The sequence below is a fragment of the Argopecten irradians genome, chromosome 5 (genome assembly GCF_041381155.1).
Source record: "Argopecten irradians isolate NY chromosome 5, Ai_NY, whole genome shotgun sequence".
NCBI lineage: Eukaryota > Metazoa > Mollusca > Bivalvia > Pectinida > Pectinidae > Argopecten > Argopecten irradians.
The window spans coordinates 29,264,137-29,286,304 of NC_091138.1; the positions used below are offsets into that span (position 1 = coordinate 29,264,137).

A 22,168-nucleotide genomic window follows, 5' to 3' on the forward strand; every position below is an offset into this window, starting at 1 on the left:
GTATTTTTAATTTGTTGTCATACTGACCTTGATGCCATTAACATTCTGTGAGATTGTGTTCAGATTTCTGTTAAATATACTGACTGGAAATGAGTTAATTCTGTGATATTCTTGAATAAATAATGTGAATCATAACCACTATTGTTAGTGTTCCTTCTGGTGACATGTTAGAAAGAATAAACATATCCTGCCTCCACTCAGTTCCTGGCACGTTTACCCGGGTATCTGTCAGAAATCTTCTGTCCATCGTTCAGAGCTACGCCATCTCAACTACCTTATCAACTATCTTAACATGCATGCAGGGCATTGATTTGGAATAAGGTCTACGTTTTTGATAGAACTAACAACAAAAAAAGAGACACTTTCAAATCATTAAACTTTTAATTCTTTGTTATGTTGTATATCAAGGTAAATCGGTGATACATACAGGTATGTAAATGATCCAATTATGTGTTATTACAAACAAGAATGTAATTAGTACATCATCATTAGGTCAAAACTCTCAGAATATAAACGTGTACTGTACAACAGTATACATGGATCATGACAATCACACTGTATCTACACTACAGCTCTATAGCCTAGTGCAGACAAATATGTATTGGTATCTACAGGGCTATTCGGAGGATTTTCTGTGCATTGCTGTGACAGGTAGTCCCACAATATGTGTGTATACCTGTATAAATGAAGATAGAGTATATACAGTATGCACTTACTTTCGTAATTATGTGGTAATGAAGTACAATATGATTTCTACAGAATCTCTTTTTTCTTCTGGAGAGGTTTGCATACATAGCAACACAAATCTAGATATAACACTGTATAATATGATATATTTGTTGTGTAGAAACACTTCTTTCCATGAAAATTGCTCTATTTTACAATCTAACTTTGTAATAGTAACATTGACCTCATAACCACAAATATTTCTACCCACAAAATAATCTGATAATACAAAACCACAAAAGAAGGTATTGACAAAAATTTCATACTATACTATAACAGGTATGTGCTAGCTTGTATTTTACAAATTCCTCATAAAAAGAGTTATTCTTTATCATTATGAATAGCTGTTAGATCAGAATTCAATCAATTTCAATTTTAATGAAAATTACTTTATACAAAATTCAAATTTGTGTAGTTGTCTGTTATATTTGAGGTAGATTTTCAATAAAAAGAAACAGCAGACATACACCACAGCGAGCATCATATTCCAGCTTGCTGTGATAAGGTCTGACAAATGGATCACATATTCACTTAAAGTAGTCCATACTGCATAGATAGATGTAGGTTTGATGTGTGTTATTGGTGATATGTTTACCATGGTTTAAGTATATATACACAAATGTTTCAAAGCTGGAATGAATTATATATATATATACCTATCTAAATAACAATGGGTTTTTAGCATTATATGACAGGAAAATTATGTCTGAATTTTAGAAAAAAATTGCCGTAATAGTGGAACAAATAAATTTGTTTTAAGTTTTTTATAAACCAATTCTATTATTCCAAATCAATTTGGAATAAATGTGTTTTAAGATAGCCAGAAACCCTCGCAAATGTCTCTAATAGGATTTGAATCTGTGACTCAGAAATCTGGACATCTTAACCAATCAGCCACTGTGGCCCCCGTTATATCAACAGACATGAGAGAAAATATTGTTATAAGTAACAATCACTTTCATAGTTTGATTTAAATCAGTTATAATTTGTCATTTTATTCTACTTTAACAAACTCACAAATCAAATTTTTTTGATTTTTTCAATCATATTATTGAGTGTTTCTTATAGAAATTCATCTGAATACTGATTGTATTTTACAAAATGTGCACATAATAAATCTATATTAAATTTAGTGTCATTATTATGAAACAATATGTCAACATGGCAAAGTACATTGTACACTAATTTGTACTAGTTTCAACAGAGGAAAAGTTCTTCAATAGCTAATATGAAATATGATATGCAATGTACATAATATTATGTATGAATATGGTACATAACAACACCTACACATGATCAGGTGAACAACAGCATAACACATCAAGTTTAACAATCCTATTTGATTTTCAACAGTTTGTCACAAAAATCATATTTTTTTCTGATTCAAATGAAACAACAACAAAACATAAAAGCTTTTATTAATTCATTCATGAAATAAAACACCAAGTCAAAAACCATATGCTAAAACTACTTGTTAATAATTATATTAAGTATATTTCACAAACCTTTCTCATATAATAAATCAACGACAAACGAACATAAAAATAAACAAAAATCATAAACTTTTTAAAAATACATGTACAAATAATATTTTTTCTAAAACAGTCCTACACCATGAAACAACCATCAAACAAACCATTCTGATCTATCGGAGTTACATCCCTTCATTACAAAAGGGAAGTAATTTCAACGAAGGGAAGTAACTCTGATATATCAGCCTGTATACAAACAAAGATATAGAAATGTTAAGCTCTCTTATCACACCTCTCCTAAGGCCGCCCAACATGCACCAAAAAAAGGCTCGGAACACGGACTCGTAAATACACTGGTTCAAGATCAAAGTAGCTACTTCAAGCAGAAAGCCAATTTCCATAAAAATATACCAATGATGTATTGTTATTAACAGAATAATACAAATCATTAAGTATAGGATCTTCCTTTGGTGACTTGAGTTCCTAGCCTCGAATCAATAAATATTGACTTTGGAAATATGGATTTCTTCTTAACTTTAAATACTCTACTACATAAAAGCAAGAAAAGGTTATTAACTTATAAGACTTTTTCCTTATCTTCTGTATTGCTTTGCAATGGACATTTTAAAGTTAGAAGAGTTTCCTGGAGTTAAAAAATACTGATGAAGCTTAGCGCTGTCAAGATCTTTATTATGAGCTAAAGTACAGGTTAACAGCAAATTTTGATCAAGAGCAAATCAATTTCCACGAGTGAAGTGCATCTTTCAAAAGAAGATTAAATTTTCAATCTTCTTACAAATAATTTTCCAGTATTTAATCTTTCAACATTATTTTTTAAATAAGAACATTAAAAACTTGAAGGTAAAAGTTAAATCTATCTTTCCAAAAGCTTGAACAAAACATGTATATAGTTATAGCTGACAGTGATCTTGAAGGCACTCCAATACTTAACATGGAAATGTGGGTGATTGTCTATCACATACAGTCAACACAGAAGAGCTCAGAGTTTAACAAAAGAGATATAAAATCTTATCATCAAAACAGTATTGTGGATGGACTATGATATTGTATTTAGTAAACAGAGGACAGATTTGTATCTAAACACAGCAAAAGCTGATTAACAGGTGATTGCATAGAAACATGGTGAGAATAACCATCTTATACTACCTACACACACACGGGGAAATATTTTGGTATAAATATTAGCAACTAATCAAAGTGAACAGTCGGGCAAAGGAAGACTCAAGTCCGTAAAAATGGTGTTAAGATATCCTGTATGATTTCTTATATATTATATCAAACAGAAAAACAAAACTTCCTATCAAAATCGCTCTACATATGAAGAAATGATAGAATCAATTTTTATCATATGAATCCTAAATTATCCTCCCGGATTGCTATGTCCATATTGACATTTCCATGCAGCCTCGCTTTCAAAGAGTTGAACAAATTTATTTTTAGAATTGTGCTAAATTCAAACATGGCTTTTCCATTATTCCAATGATCAAAACTGGAGGAGACAAGCAGAACTTGACCGTCGTTTTGGTATGAAAGAACTTTTGGAAAGTCAATGATCAAATTTAGACTGGTTTTCTTTGCTAGACTATTCACTTTAAGACTATGATGCCAAAAAGATACGAGTTCTGTTGTGCAAAAAACATATCAATGATAATTCAAAATACAGTCCTTAAGCTGAAACTGCAAAATGGTGGACTCAACTTTTAAGAATAAGAAAATCATTTCGTATGAAAGGGACATTCCTTCGTTTTGATATCAGAAAGTATTGAATATAAAAGTAAATACAGAAAGCTGATAGCAGGTACCCTGCCTCCATTACATTCGCGGCACAATTTGAATACAATGCCTATCAGAACCATGTAGTAGCATTTCCGAATGGTGTAGTGAGTGGACGAATCATAATCTTATCCTGTTGGTTCTTATGTTATTTGGCAGTAATTAGCAAGACTTAATACAACCTGATTGTATCTAAGTAGTATTATAGAAATATTATATGAATTTTGATGAGAACTAAATACGTTTACTCTTAATTTGAATGTATCAAAGTATTATTATGTAAAGGTTATTGTATAATTTTCACTTCTTTGGGAATGATTTTCCATTTAATTTTGATTTGACACATACACAATAAAACTCTTTCAAAGAAAGGAACATCTATTTAAAAGGTCTTAATCATTAATTACTTTATTAACATTCATAATTGACAGTTTTGCTGATTAGAAATCTGTATTTAAAGCAAAAGAATAATTGTGAAATATTTTCAACACCAGCCTGTTGTGTGTGGTTAGTAAAGAATTAATAGTATGATATCATATCTTTGAGAAAAGGAAAAACATGTTTAGTTAATTTGATATTATACTGTCATTAACAATTTCAATTGTACTTTAGTGAGAAAAATCTAATTAATTAAGCACTTATAAAAAAGGAAAACTTTAGAATTTACGAGGTTGTAAATAGAAATATTTTAATAAATTTTGGAATGTAAAAAAATAAAATAAAATAGCTTTAAGGATACGGGAATGTTAGATCGAGAAATCATCAGGGGGAGGCAACTTTGGATTATCTCCCTTCATATCACACTACAAAAAGCATTAAACCACCTTCGAAGACAAAAATAAAATTTGATAAAGGATGTTAATGAAGTTAGGTGTCATGGAATGTGATAAAGAAACAACTCGTCCCATGGATGGAATCATTACCTCTGAACACTGCCCTTTAACAAGAACATAGGTGTTTAAACATAAGAATTTATTTCTGAACACTCCCTTTTTATAGAAACCTATATACAACAGTTTAAACAACTAGAAGTTAAGTGACAAAATACATTGAAGTGAAGAACACTCCAGCATATCTATATAAATAACAAAATAGCACAGGAAAATTAATATTTTATCACATGTTAAATTTTTTTCTAAATATTTCAATTGTATATATATCCTTTTCATGAATTTTTAAAATTTTAACTTTGATTTGAAATAGAATCAATTTTGTAGACAATCTATACAACAAATATCACCCAGTAAACAGCTGCCATTCAGCGAAAAACATTGACTGACTTTTTCTCTAAGAAAACCCTTCTTAAACATAATTACTATCCACTTTTTCTCTAAGAAAACCGTTAAGGCCTTCTTACATATAATTACATATAATTACTACCTATAAAGAGCATTTCTTCATTTTTCAAAACTGAGGGAACACTTTACATTGACAAGCTGAGGTGGCAGGCAGATATTGTTGGACATGGTGATAATCATGAGTGTGAAAAGTAGATATAATAAACATAAAAACAGAATAACGCACCTATTGTTTACAATAACAACTACAAACCTGGCAATTTAGTTGTACAATGAGAAACTATCGTCTTACATCCCTTCTAAATACCCATTAAAAGTTAGAAACACAAGTGTAAAACTATATCTACGTAATTAAATAACAGACTTTGACCACAGGGAGCTGAAGAGTTAAAAAGCAATGCAGTATTATTTACAGTGGTGAACAAAGCTTACAACTGCAGTGTTTACAACAATAACACGCTATTACATGTATTGGTTACATATATCTACATAGGTTCTGTACAGGTATTTACAGTGTGGTATAAAAATACTTCTCATAATCTGACTAGCACTTCCTTTAACGTAACATGTAATATCATCAGAGATTCAAAATATGGCACATTCATGTATTTTCTTACAGTGTGATAAATTAATCATATTAGAAATTCTTAGTTTTGGGGGAAAAATGAGTTTTTTTTATCATATCATAGTTTCAATTCACAATGAATAAATAATTATATACTTACCCTTCTGTTCCAAAAACAATTCATTGATTGCAACAAACCATGAATACATATATAGCAATATCAATTTTTTTCTTCCTTGGTATATTTGCTAATTCATTCAAAAACATATATATACAGCAAAATGTACTGATTATATTAGGTTTTGATATGTCTTGTAATGTTTCTAATTTTAAATTCTAATGCCTGTTTATACTTTATTTCATATTAAAAGATAATTTCATATGCATTGTAATAAAAAGATCCTAAATGTTTTCATACACATTTAATACTTAAAAGATGATCCAGTAGCTATATATATAGCTATTGTATAGTCTTGATTAGGGGCAAATGTTACGTGTCTATGATATCATGATTCCAGCTTACAATATAATTTAACTTCTTTCAATTTTTAAATCTAATTATTGTATTAAATCAATGACATTTAATTTAGTACCTGGTCTAGCATGATAACATCACAATAAAAAAGGGATTATTTTATCAATATTTCTATAACATGTTTCTGTATAGATCTCTGCTTTCAAAATTACATAAGGAATGTGAAACTCAAGCCTTCTATTTGACAATGAAAGATAATACCAATGTTTTTTTCTGTAAACAATAAGAAGCAATTAAAATATATTCTCTTACATTTTAATATCCAAGTAGATCTTATTATTTCTAAGAAAGTAAAGTATTTCTATTATTAAACACAATATAGAAGGTATTTCAATGTATTGCAGATCTCCCTATTCTATATCACTTCTAAACAGCTATATATAGATCTACAAAGTTCCAACTGATATCTCTTTAGTTTATTAAATCTCCAGTGTGCCATTTAACAGTATATAAATATAGATAACTTAAACAATCCGTCTCCAAATGGATGATGTGATTCTAAAACAATATTAGGAATGTTGCTATGTGATTGTATATACAGGTAACGTTATTTAAAATTCAAAAAGAAATATTCTAAAATCCCCTTCAGTAGTTATTTTATAATTTATCTTTAAAATTGAAAACAGTACAATGTTAATTTTAGCTCCAATGTAAGTGATATAGATAATATCTTACATATCATCAATACAATTTACCTAAGATTAATGTAACAGATTCATATATATAAAGAATTCAAACCCCTGAAGACCGGCATGAGCCGAGAAAGCGCTAGGGAGGAAAAAACTGTTTTATAGTTGTGTTTTCTTTTTATGTATATATATATATATGAACATGATGTTATTACCAATTATTATAAGTAATTACTTAAGTACCCTGTTGGTGTAATATTATGTATGTTGAGAGTACCAGCTGGGGTACACAAGATTTTAGGTTAAAGATATGTTTGTAATCAAAAAAATAATAATTTGGCATATCATTCTGTCATATGAATATCGGCTATAATTTTACCTGACATCTGACTGAAGATTGATTATTTTCAAAATCATAAAAGACACTACTGTACTTTCAAAAGCGCATGACATTTCAGCAAACTCATGGCCCAATAAAATTGAAAAGGCTTACCAGGATTGTCCAGAAATAGAATACTGAACTGATGTTGCCTGACTAGAACAAACGATAAAATCAGCCACATAAATGCAGTTACCATGATCAACATTAATGATGCCATCATTATACAGAAGACTCCTTTAGACAAGGGGAATACATTTTCTCCTTCAGATACAGTTGTTTCTGTTCCTTAAACTGAAAACCTTTATAGTAGTGTTTGTGAGGTTGATAGCGAGGGAAATTGTCAGCAAAACTTTCCGTAGCAATCACTGGTTGTCGTGACCCTGCCTGGTTGGCCATGTTGGCAACCATTTGGCGCTCTGCTGAAGATAATCCCTGTTCTGTATGTGACCGCGGAATTTGTCGAGTATTATCGGGAACAAATTCTTCTGCACTGGCTCTGTGAGATGTCCGTGCTATGGTGGCATACTTAAAGTTCTTTTGATCTGCATTATTTCTTTGAGTAACATTGGTCATATTCTTGGGCTCTGAAAAATGTATCACCAGGGTGTTAAATCAAATTCATTAAAGTGTATACAAATAGAAACATTCAATCTGAAAAATAAAGAATATCTCTATCAATCATTTGATACCAAAACCAGAAATGTCCATTCTTGTCTCTATCAAATCTTAAGGTAATGTGAATGAATAGGATGCAATTTGGGACATGATCATGGGACTGGATAGACAAAATTTAAAACAATAAGCGGTTCCCCTCCACCCGATTTCATAGTGGGATCATATGGTATACAAAAGTAGAGAAAACAATAAACAAGACCTATAACTTACATTATCACATAACTGCCCTGTTCAGCCATATCATAATTATTGTAAGACACTTGTGTAATTATACTATTGTGACGTCACATGTAGTTTTGATGTGACGCTGCATGATTGTCTCAATAGACGGAAACATCACATCCGAGCCTGATTTCTACTGTTTTATATAGAGACAATATCTTAAGTTCTACTTTTATTTCTATTATTAAAAGTTATGTGATATTGATAGAATTTTACACTCATGACTACCGTATGTGATATGAAATTTTAAAAATCTGATACACGACTAGCTTAAAGCTTGTGGCATATCAAATCATTGAACACGTTTGACAAATTTTATATCACATAGCCACTCATGTAATTATATACATATATTAGATCCTCTATTCATATATATCATTTTGAAACAAGTATCTGAACAGGTCTCTAGCTCGACAGACTATCTGAACAGGTCTCTAGATCGACAGACTATCTGAACAGGTCTCTAGATCGACAGACTATCTGAACAGGTCTCTAGATCGAGAAGACTATATATCTGAACAGGTCTCTAGATTGAGAAGACTATCTGAACAGGTCTCTAGATCGACAGACTATCTGAACTGGTCTCTAGATCGACAGACTATCTGAACAGGTCTCTAGATCGAGAAGACTATATATCTGAACAGGTCTCTAGATTGAGAAGACTATCTGAACAGGTCTCTAGATCGACAGACTATCTGAACAGGTCTCTAGATTGAGAAGACTATCTGAACAGGTCTCTAGATCGACAGACTATCTGAACAGGTCTCTAGATCGACAGACTATCTGAACAGGTCTCTAGATCGACAGACTATCTGAACAGGTCTCTAGATCGACAGACTATCTGAACAGGTCTCTAGATCGACAGACTATCTGAACAGGTCTCTAGATCGACAGACTATCTGAACAGGTCTCTAGATCGACAGACTATCTGAACAGGTCACTAGATCGACAGACTATCTGAACAGGTCTCTAGATCGACAGACTATCTGAACAGGTCTCTAGATCGACAGACTATCTGAACAGGTCTCTAGATCGACAGACTATCTGAACAGGTCTCTAGATCGACAGACTATCTGAACAGGTCTCTAGATCGACAGACTATCTGAACAGGTCTCTAGATCGACAGACTATCTGAACAGGTCTCTAGATCGACAGACTATCTGAACAGGTCTCTAGATCGACAGACTATCTGAACTGGTCTCTAGATCGACAGACTATCTGAACAGGTCTCTAGATCGACAGACTATCTGAACAGGTCTCTAGATCGACAGACTATCTGAACAGGTCTCTAGATCGACAGACTATCTGAAACAGGTCTCTAGATCGACAGACTATCTGAACAGGTCTCTAGATCGACAGACTATCTGAACAGGTCTCTAGATCGACAGACTATCTGAACAGGTCTCTAGATCGACAGACTATCTGAACAGGTCTCTAGATCAAAAGAGACCATAGGATTTACAATATTAGAGCACCGATGAAATATATATATTTTACCATTAAACTTCTTGTTGGAGTCGGTAAACTCCTGTGACCTTTGTTCTTTAATGGAGGACCTTGACGTATTGGTTTGGGAAGACTTTAGACCTGGTGACGGTCTAAACACAGGCGGTGGTGGTCGTTCTGGTTGTTTATCTCGATAATCCAGATCGTCCGAACAACTGTTGGATACAACAGACATCTGCTTCTTGACAGGCTGTGGAGTGGACCAAGCCTGTTTGGAAACTACACCATTGGAAGGTGACACTTGGCGACGGTTCTGCTGTGGTGTTGTAAAGTTCGGCTGTGATTTATTTGGACTTGACCTAACTGTACTCGAGTCAGACTGATCCTTGGAACTTTTACCTCTTTTGGAAGGTAAAGATTCATTCCTGTTGGGAATTGGTGGTGGGCGGTGGTTAACTGTTGAATTCTCATGTGACTTGTCAGATACTGAGTTGGTTCGCGTGGGACTAGACATGTTAGACCCTGAGGAATGTCTATCCTCAGAACTTGTTGACCCAGACACTCGTTGTTCTGCAGGTCGGTGAGTCACTGATTTATTGCCATTGACAATAGTGTTTGAGGATTCTTTGGCTCTATGAAGAGTGGTAGTATTAATGTTTGAGGACTCCTTGCCTCTATGAAGAGTGGCGGTATTAATGTTTGAGGACTCCTTGCCTCTATGAAGGGCGGCGGTATTAATGTTTGAGGACTCCTTGCCTCTATGAAGAGTGGCGGTATTAATGTTTGAGGACTCCTTGCCTCTATGAAGGGTGGCGGTGTTAATGTTTGAGGACTCTTTGACTCTATGAAGGGTGGCGGTGTTATTGACGTAGTTCGGGTGTGATAATGGCCGCGCTGGAGGCATGGCCACTGTCAGTTTTTCAGAGCCGATGTCCTGCTGGTGAGGTGATAACCTGGTTTCCTGAAGTTTCTTATCTATATCATTCACTCTGTGGTTAGCATGATCAATATCCACACGTAGGTTCACGTCATACTTCAGTGTATGACGGTCACCTTGAGATGAGCTACTGTTAACTGAGGAATGTCCTGCTGATTGAGACACAGACTTCCTGTTGTCCTCAGAACCATGCACTGATTTCACTGAACTTTGTCTTGTCCCCCGATCAAGGTTAGTCGTCTGCCTTCTGGTTTTGTCATTGTCTATTGCTGACGTGACCTTGAGTTGACTTGACACTTTGTCCCAAGGGTAAAGTCTATAGATCCAGTGGGAACCGTCATAAAGATCCTGCTTTGCCACAGAAGAGAAACCCCGTCGCTGATAAAACAGGAGGTATGCAGCTGAGGTCTGTACCTCTGACACAGAGATTGCAGTCACTTTAGAGTCATTGAATTTATACCATTCACCATCTAATGGGTTTTTGCAGAATGCTGAAATACAAAAGCATACCCTTAGAGCTGGCATCCTATTCAGGTAATCTTATGATATATAAGTACATTAACATTATCCCAAATCAGTCAATTCACTACAAAACTTTAAATTCTTTTGATAAACAAATAATAAAAACTTTGATAGGTGTCCGACACTGTAACATGTCTGTCCTTGTGGCCCAAATGGAAATTGTCACCAATTGCAAATTTAAGGTATTTCGAAAGAATACACCATGATACATGTTATCACAATCAAAACATGTAAAGACTTACCAGTATAATGGCCGCCAAGCATACTACCATCGTGGTTACATACTCCATAAAGGTCATAGGTCATGTTGTCACGATGCTCTCCCTGGTGGACACGTTGTTGCTGTGGAGTCTGATTCATGGAGACTCTCTGAAGGTCACACTCACCATTTGGACGCATGATATGTTTACTCATATCAAGACCATTTACAGGAAACTCTATGAGTGACTCTAACTTGCTTCGGTGTAAACCAACCTACAAATAATTTCAATTAAACCGTCATCAATGAAACTTATTTAATTTTAAAATGAAATGTTTTACATCAATTTTACTTAAATTGCGTAAAATTCACAAAAATAAATTTCTTTTTCAAAGTTTAGAAATTACTCATAGATCCTCTTTAGTCTTATATTAAACACATGACAGCTGAGGATATTACTTTGCCAAACGGCATTTCCCCTCAGTGCCTTGTCTATACCTGTCACAAGAAAAATATTGGCCCTGTTGACATACTGGAAAGGATGGTACAAGGATTGTACCTTTTATGTCGAGAAATACTATTGGTCTTAGCTAATGCCCTCTACCGTTTACATATTTAGGTACTGCCTTGATTAGGAGACTTAAAACCTATATCTACACAAATCCAATCTTTGAGAAGTTGTAAGACATAGTATTATACTATTACAGTAACAGAGATTTGTAACCCACCTGTCTGAAGCGTTTCAAATGGATGATGAGTGTGTCCGGTAGAGACCACAGTCCTAGAGTCTTTGTTGTACCCTGTTGTTGTTTCTGACAATGAGGACACAGCCAGGCATCATCACCGGTCAGCTAATAAAACATCAAACAGTGTACACGTTATCTTTTATATCACTTATCACGTTTATAATGTCATGAATTCAATAAATTGCACTTGTACATTAGGGGTGCTGCGGTTTACTGGTATATTGCAATACATTGGAAAACGATATAATACGCAATACCAATGTTAAATAGTGGTTTTTCAACAATACATACAACACTTGAATTTAATACTATTACCATGTGTCATGCAACGTTTTAGGTTATTATCTTTTCTGTTTAAAGTTTTGCCTGATTTTGCTTTCACGTTTCTCGAAAATTTTGACTGACTGAAGTCTGCATCACTTGGGTGTTTGTAAGCCGGTGTGCAATTGTCACACGCATGCAAACATCGCACTTACATTGATTCAAAATATGTCATGTTTTTGTTGTTGTTACTAATTTCGTTTATCAGCCTTTCAAGTTTAAAAGTACAATGATAATAAATGCACCATTTGCATTTACTGTAGAGTGTTGCTGCTTGAATGAATCATGGAAATATACAAAAGATTTTATATATACATGTATTCATAATGAAAAAAAAAGTTTGGATCATGCGAAAGTTTTTATGTTGAGCGCATTGGGATCTATATATTGCAATAAGTAATGCAATACATCAACACAATATTTCAATATACCGCAATTCCCTTTTACCGTATCGTGGCACCCCTATTGTTCTTGTAACGAGACTGCTGTCAAAGCAAAGGTAAAATTTCATGACTTTGATAGTTAAGATAATAATTCTAAATGGTTAAGTACTTGCTAAATGTTATAGTGTAATATATAATTATACGATATATCATAAAATAAAGTCCTACAAGACTTTCATAAGAAATAATATTGATGGCATTATATCAAGAATATCATTCCATCATCTTGGTAAACTTATAGCAATGTATTTTATATCAAGAATATCATTCCATCATCTTTGAAAACTTAAAGTAATGTATTTCGAACTTTATTTCAGTCCAAGTCTAATTAGAAGATAAATACATAATCAATCAGATGAAATTTTTTTTCTTCAGATTAGTTGGTACTGCTTACCTTTTCTTGTTTGGTGAACAAATTCAAACATTCATCCAGGGATACAGGCTCTGGTTGGTGGTGCTGACGAACTTGGCGATATGACGGATGTTCATCTATCATATCATTGTCATGGATAATTACTCTAAAATGAATCAATGATGCAAGGTATCAAGCATTTAGATAAATTAGTAATAGTTCAAGCTCAGAAATTTTGTTGGCTTTCTGTGTAGAACAGAAAAGAATTAATATCTAGAAAAGAAAATTTTAGAATGTAGATCTACAAATTAGATATGAAAATCACATGAGATTTTATCATTTTGTGCATGTGATAATAATAATCATCAATACATACATCCCTTTTAAAAGCATAAGTTTAAAGCAAAGCAGAGAGAAGACCTAATTGCTTTGTCAATAAAAAACGCTTGAAATTAAAATTGAGATTTTAAGGCATATTAATATATTTACACATTTTTCTCTAGATCTATTCTGACAGACAATTATTGTATATCGTTTTGTGGAATTCACTAAAAATAGCTTAGGAAACGATTTTAAATACATATCTTGATGATATAGTAAATATCAATTTATTCTTACTTCTTTTTGACAGCTGGATCCCACTCAGCAACAAGTTTGATGTGTGGAGGACCATAGTCCAGGGGGAAGTTTGACAAAACCCTTGAAATGAAACAAAACAAATCATAAATATTACTAATGTTGCAATATTAAAATACTTGCCAAATGGCATAAAGACCAAAATGCATCCCATATCTCTTCCATTATTAATCAAAATATAAAAACCTCACATCACACCTTCGGAGATTACTCTTGAATATGATTACCTTAAGCTTACAAACAATGACATTAGAGATTTACCTTAACAAATAAGTTAATCATTTGTTTGTATTTAGTTATGTCATTTTTTGTACATTTAACTATCATTTGTATGTTTAAATTGTACAATGTATTGTATATATAGTATATATATTTTTTCTACAAGGAGAGAGCTTTGATAGGCCTGACCTGTTGCCAAAACCTGGTGTGTTATCATCAGAAAATAAAATCTTCTGAAATGAACTAAATGAGATAAGAGGAATCGTATACCTGTCTACACTTTGGATATACAAGGGCATGTCAACGTCCAAGGGGAGGTAATCACGAGCAACACTGCCATTTACCAGCCTCAGACGGAAAAGTGTATCCAACTTCTGTGGAAAAGCACCAGTTTATTTCTGATTAGTGATACAACAAGAGATCCCAGAGGGATCTTGGCGCCCACCAAAGAATGATCTATGTCTGACAAACGAAAGAGGGATCTTTTCTCTGCTTTTCAAACTTTTACTACATATTACTACATATGAAATTTGAGAAAGATGCTTTGAGAACTATCTGAGATATATAACGGTAAAAAATATCAATTATCAAATTCCAAGATGGTGGCCAGTCGGCCATCTTGTTGACCGATTGGTCCTAAAATTCAACATGCACAACTAGACCAGTAGGGGAACCTGCAAAACAAATTGGAGACAGATCCCTTCAGTACTTTTTGAGAAATAGTGGTAACAAGCTTCAACTAACAAAATCCAAGATGGAGGCCTGTCGGCCATCTTGTTCACCGATCGGTCCGAAAATGTGATATGCACAGCTAGACCCCAAGGGGAACCTGCACATGCAATTTGACACAGATCCCTTAAGTACTTTCTGAGAAATAGTGGTAACAAGCTTCAACTATCAAAATCAAAGATGGCGGCCTGTCGGCAATCTTGTTCATCGATCAGTCCGAAAATGTGATATGCACAGCTAGACCCTAAGGGGAACCTGCACATGCAATTTGACACAGATCCCTTAAGTACTTTCTGAGATAAAGTGGTAACAAACTTCAACTGTCAAAATCCAAGATGTCGGCCTGTCGGCCATCTTGTTCATTGATCGGTCCCAAAATGCAATATGCACAACTAGGGCCCTAGGGGAACCTACATGTGAAATTTGAGAACAATCCCTTCGATACTTTCTGAGAAATAGCGGTAACAAACTTTATCAATCAAAATCCAAGATGGCGGCCTGTCGGCCATCTTGTTGACCGATTGGTCCCAAAATGCAATATGCACAACTATGGCCTTAGGGGAACCTACATGTGAAATTTGAGAAGAATCCCTTCAGTACTTTCTGAGAAATAGCAGTAACAAATTTTATCTATCACAATCCAAGATGGCAGCCTGTCAGCCATCTTGTTGACCGATTGGTCCCAAAATGCAATATGCACAACTAGACCCCTAGGGGAACCTACATGTGAAATTTGAGAAAGATCCCTTCAGTACTTTCTGAGAAATAGCGGTAACAAACTTTATCTATCAAAATCCAAGATGGCGGCCTGTCGGCCATCTTGTTGACCGATTGGTCTCAAAATGCAATATGCACAACTAGGGCCTTAGGGGAACCTACATGTGAAATTTGAGAAAGATCCCTTCAGTACTTTCTGAGAAATAGCGGTAACAAACTTTATCTATCAAAATCCAAGATGGCGGCCTGTCGGCCATCTTGTTGACCGATTGGTCCCAAAATGCAATATGCACAACTAGACCCCTAGGGGAACCTACATGTGAAATTTGAGAAGAATCCCTTCAGTACTTTCTGAGAAATAGCGGTAACAAACTTTATCTATCAAAATCCAAGATGGCGGCCTGTCGGCCATCTTGTTGACCGATTGGTCCCAAAATGCAATATGCACAACTAGACCCCTAGGGGAACCTACATGTGAAATTTGAGAAAGATCCCTTCAGTACTTTCTGAGAAATAGCGGTAACAAACTTTATCTATCAAAATCCAAGATGGCGGCCTGTCGGCCATCTTGTTGACCGATTGGTCCCAAAATGCAATATGCACAACTAGACCCCTAGGGGAACCTACATGTGAAATTTGAGAAGAATCCCTTCAGTACTTTCTGAGAAATAGCGGTAACAAACTTTATCTATCAAAATCCAAGATGGCGGCCTGTCGGCCATCTTGTTGACCGATTGGTCTCAAAATGCATTATGCACAACTAGGGCCCTAGGGGAACCTACATGTGAAATTTGAGAAGAATCCCTTCAGCACTTTCTGAGAAATAGCGGTAACAAACTTTATCTATCAAAATCCAAGATGGCGGCCTGTCGGCCATCTTGTTGACCGATTGGTCCCAAAATGCAATATGCACAACTACACCCCTAGGGGAACCTACATGTGAAATTTGAGAAAGATCCCTTGAGTACTTTCTGAGAAATAGCGGTAACAAGAATTGTTAACGGACGGAAGGACGGACGACAGACCACGGACGAAAAGCGATTTGAATAGCCCACCATCTGATGATGGTGGGCTAAAAATGTACAGTTTACGTACCATAGTTATTATGGCAAATCTCTAATGATAAAAGACAATTACCGGTAGTTTCTTTTGTATGTTATCCAGGTTAACAAGCATACAAGAGAGCACTTGTCCATAAACTTGTTTATCAGTATTTTTATGTTAGCACGTTCCTTGTTAACTTAATTTGCATAACTTTATACAGCTTTTTTTCAAAAAGAACACTTATTTGTCAAGTTTCTGTACAGTAAATATTATCTATGGTAATTTGCCAGCTGTATTAAGCATACATTATTCCATGTTTATCTGCATAATTCCCTATAAAATCTTGATAATAAGCCAAGGCTTATATTCTATTTGGTATGAAATTCCAGGCCTATTTTCAGGACTGGCCTATTTTCAAGCCCGTCTTATTTTTCGAAGTCATTTATCCTATAAGGTATGATAGGCTTACTTCTTAGACAGAAATATTTCATCAGTATTTAAATTGAATATTTTAACTAAAAGAATAGAAATATTTGAAAAAGTACATGAATTATTTATGATAATTAATATTAATATGCATTTGTTTATGCATACACATGTATTTATATAATAAAATAAGGTTTTGGATGTTTGTAATCTCCTTGGAAGGAATCAAAGGCTTACATTCAAGTATGGCCTTTTTTCAAAACCAGCATATTTTCAAGATACATTTGGTAGTAAGAAATCCAAGGCTTTCAAGACCATACTATTTTCAAATTATGCTTATTATCAAAATTTTAGGTTATTACAGAATGTGACTGTTAAGTTTATACATTATACAGCTGATGAGTTATACTTCAGTTCTTTACCTGACCAGTCAGACCTTCTCTGACACAGGGACCAAGGTTTGTAAGGATTTCTTTCTGCAGGCCACGATTATCAACATCACGTGGAATTCTCAAAATTTGTGGTGCACAAAATCTGAAACTGAAGGGAAAAATGGAAAAATTATCATCAAATATTTGTTAGAAATAACAGGGGTTTAAATAATCAGGTGGTACCCGATACTTTTTGCCAGCTGAACTTGGCTATGGGACTGCCAAATTTGGGCTTAATTATTAGGTACATTATATAGCACACAGATGGTATAGAAAAGTACCCCTGGAATTGCAATTGTACCGTCTCTCCTGAAAGATAATGAAACCCCTGAAATAATATTCACAATGGTAGAAGTTATCAATCAACTCGTATTGCTGGAATACTTCTGACAACTCTGTTCTATGTCTGTTTATATAAGTCTATATAGAATCATTCCAGGTATTCTATAACATCACAATAGAATTCCAAAATGATGTTCATTTATCTAGTCAGTAGCAGTTTGCATTGTGTCACACCAAATAAATATATTTTAGCAACCTATAATTTTCAATTTAATTGATTTTAGAATTTTCCCCAACTGATAATATCAAAATGCTAGCTAAGAGACAAAATATTATATTCAATATATATATAGTAACAAAATAAAACAAAAGCTTGCAAGTTACATAATCTTACCCGGTACTTAATTTTTCCTTTTCATCCAATTACTAATACTACGTGGAGTTTCATTTCTAACATATTTGGCATGGTATAATTAACTATTTAACAATATTGCCATGAAACCCCTACAGCACAGCTTTTGAATAGGTGAATTACCAGTGATTCAAGTGTACAAATTTGAAATATAATATTTCTAAGATATCTGTCTGTGGGTAGGATAAAGACTTACTACTTGGTAGGATTTGATTCTCGCTGTGTATGAATCAGTAACATGGTAACATAGGACTGTTCAAACTGTTGCTGTCCTTCTCCTGTGGGAGATCCCGCAGCACACCACATCTCTACTGCATAAATACACTCTGACTCGGGAATATCTGTTAATGGCTGGTCATCTCTGTACGGGTTCCTGAACCCGTTATCATAGATCTGGCACAACACCAACTGTAAAATTCAAATTGAAGTAACATGATTTTAATATGTTCAACACATACAACAATATGTCGTAAAATTTTATCTCCTCGTATTTAACTATTAATAATAAGCTCGACTACTTACCATTCTGGAGCTGAAATGTAAGCAGGTCTAGATCTATTTTGTCTGTTTTATAGGATAATATAGTAAAGTGTGAAGGGATGTGCCCTATAGTTCTAATATTAGTTCATTTGTCGTACATTTATTTCACATATCAGAATGTATATATTTAGCACTGCATCCATGGAAACGACAACATTCATTTGAAGAATCAATATCTGAAATAGATCCCGACATGATTTCATTTGAGGAACCTAGATATGTGCAGCAATGATGATCATTTTACAACAGAGATACAGAACTTCTTGACATTGCTTGGTCAATGTAAAACTTGATAATATTATAATTAGCTAAAATTTAAAGAGAAACCTACCAAGTTATATTCCTTGTATGTGATAAAGTATTTGCGTACATTATGTAATCATTATACCGGTAAATCAAGATGAGATCTATTTTTATGAAAATGCAAGCTTCAATGCATGTATATAATCTGTTTCACTAAGCTTCATGTACATGTACCCGGGTATAAGAATTCAAATATACTGTAGGTGCATGTACATTTTTATTTTAATATAATCATATCATTTATAAATGCAAATAAACACGCATACTTACATATTTTTCTTTGATTTTTGACCAGATTGAAATTTCTTGTCGCAGATCTCTGACAAATCCGTAAGCATTGAGTCGAAATCCTAGTTTGGTCTGCTTCGGTGGTTTGTTTACTTCAATAGATTCTACCAAAATGACGTAGAAAGGTCGCATGACTTTGTTTGGAAGAGGTAAAGACAAACATAGATAGTTCTCAAATGTGTTACTCTGCTTGCCACAGTTGGGACACTGAAGGGACGAGCGGTACAATGCTTGAAACAAATTGTACAAAGGACTGCCATTGTTGTTGGACAAAACCTCTTCTGCTGCCTCTTCATCACTCTGTTTCTTTCCAGAAACCTAATAAAATTAAACAAACAATTTATTAGTTTTATATTACGTGAATCGTAACCTCAGATAATTAATTATGATTCTCCAGAAAATTACAGGTGACCATGGCGCATATGGCAGACTTGGATATCTTTCATGAAATGTTAAATTATTTGATGTGTCACTTAGCTTTATATTTGTATATGGCTATCTCCAAATGGATCAAGAACTAGATAGATCAAATAAAGAATTGAACTTGTTTAATAAATTTCATACTACATATGATTGATTATATAGTGCTTTGTGAAAGATCCATCTTTATATATGCATATGATGTGCCATATATGCATTATATCAAAATAATTAAATGGGACTAGTAATGCATGCACCATGTGATACCGGATAACGTTAGTGTGGGTTTATAAGTATCTCTAGAAGTGATGGAACACATATAAACTCTTTGTATTTTTCTCACTGAAATTACATTAGCACAGTATATCATCTTTTTTTTTCCCCATCATCTATAGAAATAATAGTCCTGCACAAACGTTATCAGGTATCATATAGTACCGTGAATTAATCTCATTCAGTGATCATGATTTTTTTTAGGTACATTTTGGGCTGAATAATAAAGGCCCCTTCCCCTAGAGAAATTTTGCTGTATTTTCCCTATTTTATATTTATAAATATTTTCCCAAATGAAGAAAATTTCTCTCAAATATTCATGTTTCAAGAAATGTAGCAATATAGTGTTTTCTTAATTCAAAAGGTACCTACCCTTAAAATTATTAAGTAAGAAAATCACTGCCATTCTCAATATTAATCGATCTCTAAATTTCATTTCCATACTCCTTCATGTTCTGCATGAATAAATTATGCAATATACTGTACCTGTTTGATTTTTTTCTTTGTATTTGCATTAAAATCTTCATTTAATCTATCTAAAAGCCACAGGAGGAATTCCTGAGCATCATGTTGTGATGTTCCTTTATACTGGCTATTGTATTTGCCGACCACTGCTTTGAAATTCTCTGACACATCATTGTGGTATCTATTAGTCCACAGACTGTTAAGGAGAATTCCGAGTTGTTCAGTAACATTATGCACATTGCGAAACCCAAGTCTTCTTGCTGATGATCTCTGATCATCTTTATGTAACTGTCTGATAAAGTATTCAACAAAAATATCAGTATTGTTCAAACATTGTAGAACTGCATTCATAAAACAGGTGTTGCCATGATTGTGTATTCCATTTGTGCCAGGCGTTTCGTCCCCAAAAAATAAACTCGGTGTTTTGGACGCTTTGGTAACGAGAGGACGCGAGGTAGATTCTGTATACGGAATTTCGGACGAACGATCGTCCCGCTGTTTTGAACTCTGCGTCATCCCCCCTTTGGCCCCCATCCGGCTGTCATCATCGCGTTTATTAGCTGTCCACGAATTCGAATTATTCATAAGCCTGCCCATCAAATTTTTCACTGATTTGAAAGAAGGTCTTGAACGACGCTTTGCCTTTGAAGGCCGTGTTGTACAATTATCGGAATCCTCACTAGTTTGTTCCACACGATCAACACTGTTTTTAGATTTCAAACTATCCAGATGTAGACTTTGACTAAACTTTCGATGGCGGTCTGAAAGTGGATCGAATCCATCGTCACTGTAGTCATCTTCAAACACATTACCGACGGATGATGATCTTTGCCTTCCACCTGGAATACTTTCGGTCATTCTGTGACCATAAACGGCAATCTAAGATCAATCTTTTCGAAGTTTTGACATTGTTTTTCTTTTGAGTTTGACTTCCTGTCCGCCATTTTTTCTTTTTTTCTTGGATGATATAATTTTCGATGGCATGACGGAAACGGCAAAATTAAATTCCGGCAATGTTTTATTATTACTATTTAGTTTAGTGCGTGGAGGTTTTGCTTTGTACTTATCTGTTCCAGTGTTAATAACTGTTATCAATAATTCAAACAAAAATGCTTCTTTTTAAAAGACACAAGACCATAAAATGAATGAATTTGTAACTATAAGGGAGATAACTCGACGTTTACCGATTGTGCATTCTATGTTCTAAGTTATGATTCAGTCACAAAGTACTTATAGCTCGCTGTCAAAAACTATGTTACATGGATATACGTATACTACAAGGACGTATAAATACTCAAGATGTGCTATTATTTTCTGAAGTCAAAAGATCTATAAATTTTAAGTCTAAACCAGTAGGCTAAATAGATCTAGTTCCGTAATATTCGCGTGAACACGACATTCCATGATAAAATGATATTCATTTTCAATCTGCAGTGCACAATTAAAACAATTCTTATATCGACTGGAATTGAAGTCAATAAAAGCCTACGTTTATGCCAGGGATTTATAAGTCTTTTTTAGTTTTTACTGAATCATCGACCTACATTTTTGGTATGCCAGTTACGAGCTGTTTCTATGCAAAAGTCTAAAAGTAATGATATTCTATTTTTTGCAAAGTATTGCTATATTTTTCAATATTTACAATATCTAGATACATGTATAACTCTTATATCCAAAATCGCTTGTCACTATAGATGACCTCTTGCTTTTGACGAATCT

The 22,168-nt window shown here is 34.1% G+C and overlaps 1 protein-coding gene across 1 annotated transcript; it reads right to left on the reverse strand.

Annotated features, from left to right (window-relative positions):
• Positions 1–362: 362 nt before the first annotated feature.
• On the reverse strand, positions 363–21,422 carry LOC138323459 (ubiquitin carboxyl-terminal hydrolase 31-like). Its single transcript, XM_069268087.1, has 11 exons — positions 20,471–21,422; positions 19,274–19,609; positions 18,357–18,568; positions 17,458–17,575; positions 14,390–14,493; positions 13,883–13,963; positions 13,307–13,430; positions 12,131–12,253; positions 11,446–11,677; positions 9,796–11,172; positions 363–7,985 (listed from the first exon to the last, which is right to left on the reverse strand). Exons 1-11 carry the CDS (start codon positions 21,305–21,307, stop codon positions 7,621–7,623), a joined length of 3,909 nt encoding a protein of 1,302 aa, XP_069124188.1. The 5' UTR covers positions 21,308–21,422; the 3' UTR covers positions 363–7,620.
• Positions 21,423–22,168: the final 746 nt, after the last annotated feature.

Coding starts and splice junctions, on each gene's coding strand:
- LOC138323459 (XM_069268087.1), bottom strand. CDS start 21,307: ATGACCGAAAGTATTCCAGGTGGAAGGCAAAGATCATCATCCGTCGGT. Junction 13,964..14,389: donor TATATCCAAAGTGTAGACAG/GTATACGATTCC, acceptor TTTCATTTCAAG/GGTTTTGTCAAACTTCCCCC. Junction 12,254..13,306: donor TGTTCACCAAACAAGAAAAG/GTAAGCAGTACC, acceptor ATGTTTTATTAG/CTGACCGGTGATGATGCCTG.